This window comes from Hyperoodon ampullatus, assembly GCF_949752795.1.
Source record: "Hyperoodon ampullatus genome assembly, chromosome: 2".
Classification (NCBI taxonomy): Eukaryota; Metazoa; Chordata; class Mammalia; order Artiodactyla; family Ziphiidae; genus Hyperoodon; species Hyperoodon ampullatus.
Genome location: NC_136915.1, coordinates 120,263,593 through 120,280,064, shown reverse-complemented (window position 1 = coordinate 120,280,064; position 16,472 = coordinate 120,263,593). Strand labels below are relative to the sequence as shown.

General features: G+C 37.8%; 1 protein-coding gene across 2 annotated transcripts in view; it reads right to left on the bottom strand.

Moving 5' to 3' along the window:
• UAP1 (UDP-N-acetylglucosamine pyrophosphorylase 1) overlaps nt 1-16,472 on the bottom strand; it is a gene marked incomplete at its 5' end in the record, with an annotated part of 38,985 nt that overhangs the window by 17,941 nt on the left and 4,572 nt on the right. Inside the window, 3 exons of one of the 2 annotated variants that reach the window (XM_079696767.1) lie at nt 889-1,064; nt 3,155-3,359; nt 11,052-11,388. In XM_079696767.1, coding sequence (XP_079552893.1) covers nt 889-1,064; nt 3,155-3,359; nt 11,052-11,331 — 661 coding nt within the window. The remainder of the gene's footprint in view (nt 1-888; nt 1,065-3,154; nt 3,360-11,051; nt 11,389-16,472) is intronic. The other variant, XM_079696768.1, reaches the window with a different exon arrangement.

The window sequence follows — 16,472 nt, the reverse complement described above, 5'->3', positions numbered from 1 at the left end:
TATGTAAAAGCCTCTTCTTTCCCCATCTATTTCTAGTGCTGCTTTAATGTACTTCTTCCAACAACAACCTCAGCTACAGTTTAAATGACAAAAAATTAGACAACTTCACAAAACAAAGCTAAAAATAGTAAACTCTTCTATTAATTAAAAAGAATTGAGTGGGGGGGGAAGAGTTGAGATGAAATAAAAGCCTACACCTGCAAAGCACCACTGTAAATAATGTTTTCATTTCCTTTCAGCCTTTCCTTCAAGAAGAGCTTCACAGAGATGAGAATCTGTTGACACATTTACTTTTATAGTGGGATCATACTTATGGTCACTATATGTGGCTACACAGGCAGCACACTGCCCAGTCCTAGGGATGCCATTAGCAAACTACAACTGTGCATGCAGCTCTGTATTTCTCATTCTCTTACTTAACCTGCTGAAACTATTTTGCTTTCTCAATTACTATCTCCACACAATTATTTCAATACTGTTTAAGAATTAATGCTACAGGTAAACTATAATCTAGTCTCTTATTTTTTAAGCAGCAGATGGTTTCCAATTTTTCACTACAATAAACAATGTAGCCATGAACAATACTGTATATAAAATACTGGGTAAAGAGAATAAATACTCTGAATGCTGCTCAAATTGCTCTCAAGAGCAGACATCCACAGCAAGTATAAAAGCATATCCATTTCACCCATGGGCATTTCCTTTTTTTTAATCATTGCCAAATTTAAAAATAATTAAAATATTAATTTTTAACATCCGAATCACCATATTAAAAAAATCAAAACTTAAAGAGCTACATATCGTAAATCAACCGTACTTCAAAAAAACAATTTAATGAGTTGTGTTACTACCACTTCTAGTCACCATTAAATAAGAATGGTTACAAACCTGGAGCCATAGAAACCTTGTTCTTCTCTTCCAAAATAATTTTCCCATCAAAACTCATAGCAGGCAGCATTCCCTGCCGAAAAAAGATTACATTCTCTTTTTTTAAACCAAAGTGCTTGTGCTTTGTGAAGAATTCCTTTGTAGATTCCATTGTTCTGCCACTGGTCATTATATACCTTGCAAGAGAAAAGTAAATCTTCTAAGCCATAGCGCTATGTGAATTAGGGCAAAGTAAAGTCTTGTCTATTTCCTAAACTAAAGAAAATTTTTGAGAGCACTGTTTATTGTTTTCACTTCCTTCATCCTCTTCCTGGATAAGGCAGCATTAGCTGCTACCCAAGGGGAATTTCTTCCAGTAACTTCATCAATCCTTATGTATAAAATAAATCTGTAACAATATTAAAACATATCTCCTGCAACAGAAAGCCTACAGCTGGCTCAAGTAAACATTTTAGAACTCTGAAAAGTGTATTCTAGGTTGAAATCTCCTATTCTAGTAATAGGGAGAAAAGGGTAAATGTAATACATTCTAATTATCTCTTATGGTTCTTTTTACAAAAATTTTGAAATGGAATCTGGGCTCTGCTCACCCTTTATTTAAAATCATAAAAGTGTAATTATACTCTCTGTTGTCACAAAACTCCAACCCATGTCACCGTAGCAAAAGAGAAAAAAATTCTATCTAAAACCATAATTAGTGACTACAATAGCTTTTCCCATTACTAAAATGTAAACCATATATAAGTAGGGATTTTTGTCTGTTTTGGTTCTGTCTGTCTCGGTTCCCAGCACCCAGAAGTAGGTACTCAATTAATATCTGTTAAATGAAAAACATTATATCATTTCCCAGCATAGTCAATATCTGTCTGATTAACAAATTATCCTGGGCATTATGAGTATTATGAAGTCTGGGCACAAAAACTTTGGGCATCATGATTTAGATGACAAAAGAAGTGACTAAACTGTTCCACATAAGAAAAATAAATTCTGAGCTGTGAGAAGAAAGAAAAAGAAGAAAATCCAACATGATAGTGGGAGGCCAGGGCTGTAGGTAGAATTTTGGCCACTTAGAACACAGACGTCCTTCAAAAATCCCCAAGGGAATCAAAATGAAGAAAATAGTTCACAGCTGGCCAATACCATCCTTAATAGCTAGAAAAGCTGAGGAAATTACAAAAAGCCTATTTTTAAAGGCATCAGAGAGCTACAAAAGCAACATGGGTTAGAACTAAAATTCAAGAGAGTGAGAATCTTTCAAAGGAGAGCTGAAGATATGCAGCTGCCTTTTCCTGGGGGTATTTGCTGATGGGGGTAAAGGCTAGTGGTAGAGAATCTGAGCTTGGACCAGGCAGAAGGACAGAGAAACCAGCAGAGCTTTTGTTGGTCACCTGGGGCTAAAATAACAGCATTAGGGACTTGAGGGATTTCAAACGCACAGCTGGTTTCCCCCTCAAAACATGCTAACTTCCAAAGCTGCTCTGAGAAACAGATTCAAGAGCTAAATCAAAACCTTTTAAAAAACAGAGCAGAATTTCCTGTAATCTCTTGGTGTTTAGAAGATGAACACTGGCCGAAATAGGCCCTGGTGACCTGACATACTATCAGAGACTGAGAATCCCAGTTTGGCCCACAGCAGAGAAATCAATGGGGCTTTCAGCTGGTGTGTATGGGAGAAGGGTGAGGTTTCAGGAGGACTAGATAACCCAATATTTAAGGATATGAGTTTCTAGAGTGAGAGAATCCACGGAGTGCCCACAGCAGTGACTGAAAATAGATCCATACCACGTCGTCATGAAATTTCAGTTACTAAAGATAAAAAGAGACCCCAAATTCTTTCAGAGCAAAAGGGAGAAAAAAAAAAAAAGATTGGGAATCAGAGTGGCAATGGACCTCTCCAAAGCAATGCTGAAACAATGGAGCAATGCTTTCAAATTTCAGAGGGAAACTGATTTTCAATCAGAAATTCTATACATAGACAAACTACCAATCATTATGAAGTTTCTAGACCTAGAGAACCCTCTGAGTACCCAAAGGTACTCAGGTAGGGATTAAAAGTTGGAGGTGAGTATATATTGCTCATTAAGGCTACAGTGATTATCTATCTAGCTGTAACACATATTATTTTAACATATATAGTAAATTATAGCTCCCAAGAAAATCTGTAGTAACAGGAAACACATCTGCCTATGAATAAAGTACATATGCATTTTGAATATTATAAACCAATATATGTTCAGACACTGTCCCATAATGAGAAATATCTTACCACGGAATGATGCATTTGTTGCCATGATATTTTTCAGCTAACTGTTGAAGCTTCAGGATACGCTCTGCTTGAATCTGAAAAAGTGTCTTATGGGATGGCAAACCAACATCATACATCCCCTTGGGATATGCAACACCAAGTCTTGTCCCCTGCCCACCAGCTAGAAGAAGAACTGCCACTTTGTTCTGAGAAATCTGGAAAAGTCCTAAAAAAGAAAATACGTGTATCACTCTATAGTTCAACACTTTAGGATTACATATACAAAGGTAGCTGCAAAGAGCCACCCTATCTGCATAAGCCATAAAGACAAGGAATTCACAAGTAATCATGGATGACTGTCTTGTTAATAAAAACATTTTTATTATTAAAAAATTAAATTTATATAACCCAACCAAACACCAAACAATGAATAATATACTTTAATGAACTAATAATTTTTATTCTAATAAGGTTGGAAGGCAAAGACCAAGAGATGTTATAAATGTTTTACAAGCACTTGACAACTTATCAGATGTGGCAAGTTAAGAAAAAGATAGGATAAAAGCAGATCCCTAGGCTTCAGGATGAATGATGATGCTATTAAATTACCTCCAGCTGATAAATCAATCAATAACAATTAATCAATCAATGAGCATATAAACATACTAGACAAGCTACCATCCAGTAAATGTAAAGAAAAGAAACCCTGAGTTGGGAAAGCAGTGTAGTCCAACGGTTAAGAAGCCGGGCTCTGAAGTCAGGACACCTGGGTTTGAAACCCAACTCAAATGAATGAGCTTAGGGGATGTGCCTGCAAAAGGGCATCAGGAGACTTTGTGGAATGATGGAAATGTTGTATATCTGATTGGGGTGGTAGTTACATGGGTGTGTAAATTTGCTAAAAACTCATAAAACTAGTGCATTTTATTGTATGTAATTATACTTCAGTACAATTTATTAAAATGCCTTCTTTTTTTTTAAATAGGCCATCTATTGCAGCTCAGAAGGATGTGACATGGAGTTTTTTTGAAACTGTAAGTGAAACTATAAATGTTATTAAGAGACAGAGGCTCTCAGTTTGGATTAAAAAATAAAATAAAATAAAATCTTGCCATGTACCATTTCTAAGAGCTACCTCATAACTCTAAGGTAGACAGCTTCAGCACCAGAAGGTAGAGTAGCTTGTGGGAAGAGGCAACAAAGAAACTGGATCTCTGGGAAGCTAGAAAAGCTGTAAAAGCTCAGATGTGATAAAGCAATGGTTGATGGGTTTTGTTCTATTTTCTGAATTTCATACTTTCATTAAAATTCTCAGAAATTCTATGAATAAGGCAGGCCACTATCCACAATTGTAGGCCAAGCCAGAGGGGGCAGTGGTGGCCAGTATCAATTATTATTATTTTTCACATCTTTAGGGAATGCGGGTTTGTCTAATTTACCAGCTTTATGCTTTATGTTTTTGATATATTGGGCTTTCCTAAAGCTAATATACTAGTACATTGTGAACTTAAAGAAATATTCTTAATAAATCCATTATAAAATGAGAACTGTCCTGATTCTACAATCTGTCTTCGCTAGTAACTAAGTACAGCCAAGGATGTTATGCAAGAACTTTCTAGCAATTTTTTCAATCAAAAAATTTTAATGTACATTAGATATTTCCATAATTCTCACCTTTGATGTAAAGCTGAGAGTTTAGCTATCTGAGAATTAATTTTCTCTCGTTCTTCCTTGCCTATAACTAGATTGTCCTTGTCCTTTTCTCCATGGAATTTCATTGTACCTTATCAGAGTTTGAAAATAAAATACCAGGGGTAATGTTAGACTCCAAAATAGTAACTAAAATCTAAAAGGTAGGTATAATTTTCCCCATTTTAGAGATAATAGGCTCAGATGAGTTAATGATCTTGCTCAAGGTCACACAACTAAAAAGTGTGAATCAGGATTAGAACTTGACCTATTCACCAGCACTGCACTGCCTACAGCAGTCTCTTATCACACCCAAACATTTAACAGATAAATTATACAGTACCATAATTTTTAGGGGTGTAAACTGTCCTTCCTATTTCCTTCTTGCCCTTCCTTCTCTTTTCCACTGAATTCATGAGAGGTTGTGCTGCCTTTTCTTATCTATCTTACCCATCACCCTACATGGAAAAGCTGCTGAGCTGGGAAGAGCCCATATTCTCCAAAACTTGCCAAACACTGAATTTCTAACAGCATTCCAGCTCCGTGTTGTGTTTAAACACTCCCCACAACCACCATGTAACAAAGACTGGCTGAGATGAAGCAATCTGAAGGGAACAGGGAACCATATAAAGCGGTTTTGAAAACCATTTTACATTTGATTATTCCTTGAGTTATGAAAGAAACTATGGTTTCTAGGAAATAAATTTAACTCTGCTGTCACTGACCCAAAAAGCATTATTTTAAAATACAGGTCCACAATTCCTTACCTAAACCAGATTTATTTCAGAATTTTATTTCAGAATGCAGAACTCTTCAAAATTTAAAAAGGAATATAGTACACAGACAATATGTTATATTTTACCCCAGCAGATCTGAGACAGTACCCTATAATCACATTAAGTGGGATACAAAAAGTTTATCAATAGTCTCATGTCTGTTCAGGTCAGGTTTTGCACCATTTTAGAATGGCAGATAAATAACTTCAGTCTGTCTGGACCCTCACATACCACCAAAGGTGCTGGAATCAAAAATATTTCTAAACATGTTCCCCAAATGTCCCAGATAAATATTCTGGACACAAAGGTCTTTGTTTTTTTTGGTACTATTTATTTTCTTTATAGAGCACACGTGTTTTAAGTTGTACTGTTAATATGGCTCTAATCATCCTTCCTGCCTTCTTACTTTTACCTTCGGTCCAAAAGTAAGTTTCTTCTCTCAGCTCCCTTACCTGTAAAAGGTAAGAGCCACACTCCCAGAGTCAGCTCCACATCTGAGCTCCTGCTTGCCAGATGGCCAAACAACACCAACCAGCACAGATTCTTACTGGTTATCAAAATATCACTGTATAACCTTTTCTCTTCCTTGGATCAGTTCCCTAAACTACTGCTTCATTCCAAATTTCCAAATGTTTCCATTCTAAAGCTGTGCTAACCAACAGCTGATAGTGGTCTCTTTCTTCATTGAAACAAATGGCATGTGTTTGTTTCCTAAGCCCCCGACAGCCATACTTTCTCCAATTCTTCTTTCCATCTGTGGACCTGATAAGCCATCTAATCACTATGTCTTAAAAGTAGCATTGAGACCATGCTTGCCAGGGGTACATTTCCAGGCAGATCTACATTTACATCTTATCTCCATCTAGCTACAACTATTATAATGAATTATAACACAATCCATAAATATTTGTGATAAAAAGGTGTCTCTGCATTAACTTCTTCCTGCGTATGCATCTCACTTTTGGACAGAGAAAAACAAGAGGAAAGAAAGCAGTCCCTAGAGTATCAAAGCCAGCTGCAATTCAAGAACTAAATAAATGTAGCTACAGCTGTTGTTAACAATACCAAATCGTGTGGGGCTGAAGTATTCATCCATTTCAACTGTGTTACTACAATAAAACTGCAATGTTTATCAAAAGTGTGTAACACATAAATTAGTATCTGTCTTATAATGACAGATAAAATACTTCTTGAAATTAATCAGGCCAATAAAATTCAGTAAGCCTTTTAGTTACATGGCAATATACATGATTTCAAACTGTATGGGTCATACCATAAATTTTATACAGGCAGCACTGCACCTATTTGAAAAATGTTAACTGATTATAAATGTACTTAACCCATGTGACAATTAGGAAATTATGAACTTCTATCCCAAAACTTCTGCAAATATATGGGAAAAAAACCCTGAAAAGTACATTACTATATCATCTTTTCATTACAGGTCACTAGAGTTAATTACCTTCCCACAGAAATCAGGACCTAACACACACTAAATCAGAAGTTTAAAAAAAAAATCAAGCCAGAATGAGCCATTTCCAGGGCAGGGGTATACCTCTCTCCTTGGGGAGTCATGCATGTTAGCCCAACAGAGTCTGAGCACTTTTCCTGATAACATTTACAACAAACAGAGAGAAGAGTTTACAGTGGCCTCTCACAGGTCAACTGCTTCCTGGATAACTTCCTGCTTGGACTAGTTCCTCTCATACATACTTTTTGATTTGAGCATGTGCCTGAAACAAGGAGGATGGCACAGGTGCTTCTGATGTAGAGCATTGCCAGAGCTTTCTATCTAAACTTTCAGGACTGCTGGACAAGGGGTGGGATAAAAAGGCTATTCAACTGGTGGAAATGAAGAAAGACTACACACGAGAGAGGAGATATTTTAAGTCTTTAATTTTTAATCACATTTTACAGGTGAAACAATTATTTTATGGATTAACTACTTCCCCAAAATATTAAGCACAAAAAGTAGACTAATAAGGGAAATCTCTATTTGAACTGGTTTTAGATACTGGGGGATTATTGTGAATTTCATTAGGTATAATAATGGCATCGTAATTAGGAAGAAAATGTCCTTACACTTAAGAGATGTATACTGAATTTTATGAGGGTAAACAATGTTTGCAAGTTGCCTTAAAATACTACAGCAGAGAAAAATGAAAGAGGGATAGATTAAACAAAATTAGCAAAATTTTGATAATTATTTAATTAAGGTAATGCATATATAGAAGTTCATTATACTATTTTTTGTCACCAAATATCTGCTTCCAAATATGCCTGAAATTTTTCATAATAACAATTTCTGGAGCAGGCTATACATAAACTATAATCCTAATGTACGTGTGTGTATATATAAGAAAATACTATAAAATATTACTAGCGAATATTTATCTCTGGATTGTGGGACAGCAGAGATTTATCTTTATTCCTTTGTAATTCTTAGTATTTTCCAACTTCTCCAAAATAAGTATGTGTTATTTTTTAAATAAAACAAATCTATTAGAAATATCACTGTCCTAGATTTCAGGAAATGTAGAAGAGGATAATGTTATGAATACATTTTTTCTAAACAATCCATTTACTTTTCTACAGTGCTACATGGATTAATTTTTTAAATGTCTCACAGGTAAAAAAAAAAGGGCTAACACTGAATATTAATTTCTTATTATAACAAAGAATTACAAGATTGTTTTGTGTTCAGTTTAAGCATGCATTTCTTTTAATAAAGAAAGGGATTTTTTTAAGCAAATATATTTTCCCAGTATGAATATCTTTTCTAAAATGATACTCTCATTGAAGCTTCTGAATTACTTCTTCCAAGATATCAGTTTTGTAAGACAGAGGTTTTTCAGTTACCCCTCTACATTCCATTTTCTACAACTGGCCAGAACACTTCAAGAATTAAATCAAAACAAGATCTCTCTTCAATAAAGAGCACAGTGGTAGCTTAGGTATTTATCCTTCACCAATAATTTTCCACCCTAGGTGTTAAAATGTCAATGTCAATAGCCACCAGACCCCTTGAAATTATTGCACAATGCTTTTATTTCCCCTATCCTAGGGCAGTGGGATGGGGGCAGGCGCAGCGGGGGCTGGGGGGAGGTTGTCTTTGATATAATTATCAGGAATTTCCTACTATCTGAAATAAAGCATTGAAATCTTTGCAATGGCAATCTCTTTCCTTTGATAACTTACTACAGAAACTTCATTTTGTTAGGAATTTGCACACATATGGCAGTTTCTACCTAATGAAAAGGTTGTAATGTCAGTTAAAAGTCTCCCTCTCCACCCCTATTGCTTAAGCCACAAATAAATATTCTTCCCTTGACAGCAAGCCAAAAGGAAGTTTGCTTTGCACCTTCTTATACTAGACTTGCTTGTAACAGTTCTGGATTTTAATCTAAATGAAAAGTCATAAATGTAGACTTTTGTTCCACAGATTCCAACAAAAAGGCCATAAAGAAGACTCAAACTATAGGAAGTCTTGACTGTTGCTCATGGTCCCCATTATACAAGGCCAAAGCTTTGGCTTTCCATAAGAGTTAATTCTAAGACTTCATCTCCATAAAATCACAAGGAGAAATACAGGCAGCTGGAATACCAGAGGGTAAGAAGAGGTCCTGTGTGGCTTTTGGTGAAACCCAGGGAGGGAGGGAAAGATTAATGAATCCAAAGTTAGTGAGGGTCACAGTGTCACTACTGTCCTCCATTCAGAAGGATCCATCTGGAAGTCACTCTCTCACATCTTAGTGGAAGAGCCCTGTTCTAAGTAAGAAGCGAGGTTAGCCACTACCAAGCATTTTAAATATGAAAGGGCCCTCATTGAAGATTATCCAATTATTTTCAATGTTTTTAATCTTCAACCCCTTTTAAGTAAAACCTCATGTAAAGAGGTTTATTTGTTTATGTATCAAATACATAAAAACAGGTCAAAGTAGAACTGCTCCTGGAGTGGGGAGATGAAGGGGCTGGAGACCTACCTGTTTAGTATCTGTTCCCCCCTCTCCACAGTTTCACCAGCAGTCGAAACCCTAGAGATCTTTGGAACAGTTTGAAAAACAGTAGATCTGTAAGCCCAGAGAAAGACATGAAGATAATGGCAGAGAAGAAGGTTGATAATGGCAGTTATGTTTCTTTTTTGGGGGGTTGCAGGGAGTGCCAAAAAGCGAAAGACAATAAAAATACCCATAGTGTGGTGCAAATATAGACTATAAATCATACCTATAAAAGTAAATATGTATATAATCAAGTACTAGGTGGCAATGTGGACAAACAAAAACATAGATTTCATGAGGTTATGGGCAATTTCTCTACAGTATATCTGTTACTTTGGTATTATTTTTGCGATAAAGTAATGTTTTTTTAAAAAGGAAAAAGTATTAGTCCAATCTGTTCATTCTACAGCTGAGGAAATGAGGTCCAGATTTGACAAGAAGCATGTACAAACACTCAAGGGCCTGCAATATTTAGTCACTTTTACTTATGGAGGAGTAGTAGATTATAAAAACCACAGTTCTTAACCCTACCAAAAAAAGCTAAATTTTAGCTATTTTGCCATTGTCAAAAGCACTCATTAGTACTAGCTCTGGGGACAGATTTTATGATATGCTTTAGAGGAAAAAGCATTGTGGAAATTCAACATTTATCAACCAACATATAACTGCAAAACATTGCTCTAAATGCTATGTGACATACATAGACACCTAGGACACGGGCTGCTCTTTAAAAGTTTACAATGTAATGATGAAGACAGACATAAACAACCCTTATTATAAAGAAAAATGAAAGATGAGCATGGACAAATAATTTCAACCTGGGACACTGACAAAAAGATGACAGATCAAAGAGTATGTGTGGTGAACCTTGGAGAATGAGTGTAAGTTTCCCAAGTGGCAGAGCCACCTCACTGCACAGCTCCAGGAGACAGGTGGCATCACAAGGTGATCCAGCTACATGGAGAAGGGGTAAAGGCCAGACCCAGCTAAGGACGAGCATGAGCAAAGGCAGGAAAGGCATACTAGAATGTTCAGAGAAAGGTGAATTACAGGGTCCAGCTGAAAGGTGTGGGGCAGTAGCAGTGGAGAGAAACGTAAGAGACAAGATTGGATAGGGCCGTGTTAGGGGAGGGTTTTGGAGTAAGCTAGCATAAACGGAACCATTCAGCTTGTGCTTCAGGAAGGGAAATCTAATAGAAGTATGGACACTGAGAAAGGAAAGAGGCTAGAGGCAAATTATGACTTGAATGAGAAGAGCCTTGGATGAGGCACCAGAAATGAAAAGAGAATGAAGAGACTGGCAACAGGAGCCACTGGGGCCTCTTGGCCACACAATCTGTCACTCTCAGATCAGTCACCTGGTTTAAGGTCTTCAGGAAGTGAAAATATTGTTACTTTAATGGTTTTAGTACATCTCATAATAAGCCTTAGAGCAAATCTTCCCATGCTCAGTACCTTCACTTTCCCAGTCCTGCAGCTGATCTTGATCCCTGGTAGCACTGCCCAACACCTCTCGAGGGACAGGTTCCATCCGTGCGTCCACTTTCTCTGGCTGGGAGGAATGGTTAAATCCTTCAATGGCCTTTTGGAAAAAGAAGTTCAGCTCCTCAAAGTTCATGGCCTGGAGCTCTGTGAAAAGTTCTACCTGTTGGGCTTCTTCCAGCTCATTCCAGAATTGCAACAGGTGTTCTTGCCCAGCTTTGGACAACCTGAGTTTGAGGGCATTAACGTTCATAATGCTCTGGTAGCCAAGTTTTGTGATAACTGGGGTGTAATTTCTGTACCTGTAAACCTGAAAGAGAAAAGAAATGAATAGCAGGTCAAAGTCCAACCTCAAAACCTGAGGAGACTTTTCCTGTTAAAAGTAAGTACATTAAAAAAAAAAAAAAAAAAAGTCTTGGGAGTTCCCTGTGGTCCAGTGGTTAGGACTCAGCGCTTTCACTGCCAGGGCCTGGGTTCAATCCCTGGTTGGGGAAGTAAGATCCTGCAAGCCCCACAGTGTGGCCAAAATAAATCTTTAATAAAATAAAAAATAAAAAAATTTTAAAAACCCTTGCTGTTAAGGAAATTCTGCCTTTCCATCATGATCATACTCATAAGAGATCAAACTTGTAAGACAATGCTAATTATTCTTATATACGAGGCACTGCACCAAGTACTTTACCTACATGGTCTCATGTAATTTACAACAGCTCTATGACATAAATACTATTATTATCATCGCTTTACAGTTGAGGAGAATGAGGCACAGAGAGGCAAAGCAACCCGGCTGACTGGTGGAGCTAGGGTGTGAATGCAGACAGTCTGATCCCAGGGCTCTAGTTGCCTCTATACTACTCCTCTCTGACCACTAAGCTACTGCTGAAAGAACACTTGACTGTTTAATATTTCAACCCTTCTCCTTTTATCTCTAAGGACAGAAACACAGAATTCAGAATACAACAATATCAAGAAGACAGGAACCCTATAATTATAAAAAATACATTTTATTTCAAGAGCAACTTCCACAAAGAAGCAATAAAATATGTCCACTGTCTTTACTAAGAACTGAGCCCAGGAGATTGGTTCAAGATGGTGGAACAGAAGGACGTGTGCTCACTCCCTCTTGCGAGAGCACCAGAATCACAACTGCTGAACAATCATCGACAGGAGGACACTGGAACTCACCAAAAAAGATGCCTCACATCCTAAGACAGGAGAGAAACCACAATGAGATGGTAGGAGGGGCGCAATCACAATAAAATCAAATACCATAGCCGCTGGGTGGGTGATGCACCAACTGGAGAACACTTATACCACAGAGGTCCACCCAGTGAAGTGAAGGTTCTGAGCCCCACATCAGGCTTCCCAAACTGTGGGTCGGCAAGAGGAGGTGGAATTCCTAGAGAATCAGACTCTGAAGGCTGGTGGGATTTGATTGCAGGACTTTGACAGGATTGGGGGAAGTGGAGACTCCACTCTTGGAGGGCACACACGAAGTAGTGTGTGCACCGGGACCCAGCGGAGAGAGCGGTGAGCCCAAGGGAGACTGAACTGGACCTACCTGCTAGTGTTGGAGGGCCTACTGCAGAGGTGGGGGGTGGCTGTGACTCACCACAGGGACAAGGACAGTGGCAGCAGAAGTTCTGGGAAATGCTCCTTGGCGTGAGCCCTCCCAGAGTCCACCATTAGCCCCACCAAAGAGCTCCACTGGTAGGCTCCAGTACTGGGTCTTCTCAGGCCAAACAACCAACAGGGAGGGAACCCAGGCCCACCCATCAGCAGACAAGCAGATTAAAGTCTTACTGAGCTCTGCCTACCAGGGCAACACCCAGCTCTACCCACCACCAGTCCCTCCCATCGGGAAGCTTGCACAAGCCTCTTAGATAGCCTCATCCACCACAGGGCAGACAACAGAAGCAGGAAGAACTACAATTCTGCAGCCTATGGAAGGAAAACCACATTCACAGAAAAAGAGACAAAATGAAAAGGCAGAGGATGTTGTATCAGATGAAGGACCAAGATAAAACCCCAGAAAAACAACTAAATGAAGTGGAGACAGGCAACCTTCCAGAAAAAGAATTCAGAATAATGATAGTGAAGATGATACAGGACCTCAGAAAAAGAATGGAGGCAAAGATTGAGAAGATGCAAGAAATGTTTAACAAAATTCTAGAAGAATTAAAGAAAAAACAAACAGAGATGAACAGTACAATAACTGAAATGAAAAATACACTAGAAGGAAACAATAGCAGCATAACTGAGGAAGAAGAACGGATAAGTGACCTGGAAGACAGAATGGTGGAATTCACTGCTGCGGAACAGAATAAAGAAATGAAGACAGCCTAAGAGACCTCTGGGACAACATTAAACCAACAACATTTGCATTACAGGGGTCCCAGAAGGAGAAGAGAGAGAGAAAGGACCCAAGAAAATACCTGAAGAGATTATAGTAGAAAACTTCCCTAACACGGGAAAAGAAATAGCCACCCAAATCCAGGAAGTGCAAAGAGTCCCAGGCAGGATAAACCCAAGGAGAAACACGCCAAGACACACAGTAATCAAATTGACAAAAATTAAAGACAAAGAAACATTACTGAAAGCAACAAGGGTAAAACACCAAATAACATATAAGGGAACTCCCATAAGGTTAACAGCTGATTTCTCAGCAGAAACTCTACAAGCCAGAAAGGAGTGGCACAATTTATTTAAAGTGATGAAAGGGAGAATGTACAAACAAGATTACTCTACCCAGCAAGGATCTCATTCAGATTCAATGGTGAAATAAAAGCTGTACAGACAAGCAAAAGCTAAGAGATTTCAGCGGCACCAAACCACCTCTACAACAAATGCTAAAGGAACTTCTCTAAGTGGGAAACACATGAGAGGAAAAGGACCTACAAAAACAAACCCATAACAATTCAGAAAATGGTAAAATGAACATACATGTCAATAATTACCTTAAAAGTGAATGGATTAAATGCTCCAACCAAAAGACACAGGCTCGCTGAACAGATACAAAAAAAAGACCAATATATATGCTGTCTACAAGAGACCCACTTCAGACCTAGGGACACATACAGACTGAAAGTGAGGGGATGGAAAAAGATATTCCATGCAAATGGAAATCAAAAGAAAGCTGGAGAATCAATATGCATATCAGACAAAATAGACTTTAAAATAAAGAATGTTACAAGAGACAAGGAAGGACACTACATAATGATCAAGGGATCAATCCAAGAAGAAGATATAGCAATTATAAATATATATGCACCCAACATAGGAGCACCTCAATACATAAGGCAACTGCTAACAGCTATAAAAGAGGAAATTGAGAGTAACACAATAATAGTGGGGGACTTTAACATCTCACTTACACCAATGGACAGATCATCCAGACAGAAAATTAATACAGAAACACAAGCTTTAAATGACACAATAGAGCAGACATATTTAATTGATATTTAAAGGACATTCCACCCAAAAGTGGCAGAATACACTTTCTTCTCTAGTGCACATGGAACATTCTCCAGGATAATATCACATCTTGGGTCACAAATCACATCTTGGAAAATTTAAGAAAACTGAAATATCAAGCATCTTTTCTGACCAAAACGCTATGAGATCAGAAATCAATTACAGGAAAAAAACTGTAAAAAACACAAATACTTGGAGGCTAAACAGTGCACTACTAAAAAACCAAGAGATCACTGAAGAAATCAAAGAGGAAATCAAAAAATACCTAGAGACAAATTACAATGACAACATGAAGATCTATAACATATGGGATGCAGCAAAAGCAGTTCTAAGAAGGAAGTTATAGCAATACAATCCTACCTCAAGAAACAAGAAAAATCTCAAATAATCTAACCTTACACCTAAAGGAACTAGAGAAAGAAGAATAAACAAAACCTGAAGTTAGTAGAAGGAAAGAAATCATAAAGATCAGAGCAGAAATAAATGAAACAGAAACAAAGAAAACAATAGCAAAGATCAATAAAACTAAAAGATGGTTCTTTGAGAAGATAAACAAAACTGATAAACCTTTAGCTAGACTCATCAAGAAAAAGAGGGAGAGGACTCAAATCAATAAAATTAGAAATGAAAAAGGAGAAGTTACAATGGACACCGCAGAAATACAAAGCATCATAAGAGACTAGTACAAGCAACTCTGTGCCAATAAAATGGACAACCTGGAAGAAATGGACAAATTCTTAGAAAGGTAAAACCTTCCAACACTGAACCAGGAAGAAATAGAAAATATGAACAGACCAATCACAAGTAATGAAATTGAAACTGTGATTAAAAATCTTCCAACAGGGCTTCCCTGGTGGCACAGTGGTTGAGAGTCCGCCTGCCAATGCAGGTGACACGGGTTCGTGCCCCGGTCTGGGAAGATCCCACATGCCACGGAGCAGCTGGGCCCATGAGCCATGGCCACTGAGCCTGCGCGTCCGGAGCCTGTGCTCCGCAATGGGAGAGGCCACGACAGTGAGAGGCCTGCGTACCACAAGAAAAAAAAAAAAACAAAATCTTCCAACAAAGTCCAGGACCAGATGGCTTCACAGGTGAATTCTATCAAACACTTAGAGAAGAGCTAACACCCATCCTTCTCAAACTCTTCCAAAAACTTGCAGAGGAAGGAACACTCCCAAACTCATTCTATGAGGCCACTATCACCCTGATACCAAAACCAGACAAAGAAACTACAAAAAAAGAAAATTACAGACCAATATCACTGATGAATATAGATGCAAAAATCCTCAACAAAATACTAGCAAACAGAATCCAACAGCAGATTAAAAGGATCATACACCATGATCAAGTAGGATTTATCCCAGGGATGCAAGGATTCTTCAATATATGCAAATCAATCAATGTGATACACCATATTGACAAATTGAAGAATAAAATCCATATGATCATCTCAGTAGATGCAGAAAAAGCTTTTGACAAAATTCAACACCCATTTATGATAAAAACTCTCCAGAAAGTGGGCACAGAGGGAACCTACCTCAACATAATAAAGGCCATATATGATAAACCCACAGCAAACATCATTCTCAATAGTGAAAAACTGAAAGCATTTCCTCTAAGATCAGGAACAAGACAAGAATGTCCACTCTCACCACTACTATTCCACATAGTTTTGGAAGTCCTAGCCATGGCAATCAGAGAAGAAAAAGAAATAAAAGAAATACAAATTGGAAAAGAAGAAGTAAAACTGTCACTCTTTGCAGATGACATGATACTATATAAAGGGAATCCTAAAGATGCCACCAGAAAACTACTAGAGCTCATCAATGAGTTTGGTAAAGTTGCAGGATACAAAATTAATTCACAGAAATCTCTTGCATTACTACACACTAACAACGAAAGATCAGAAAGAGAAATTAA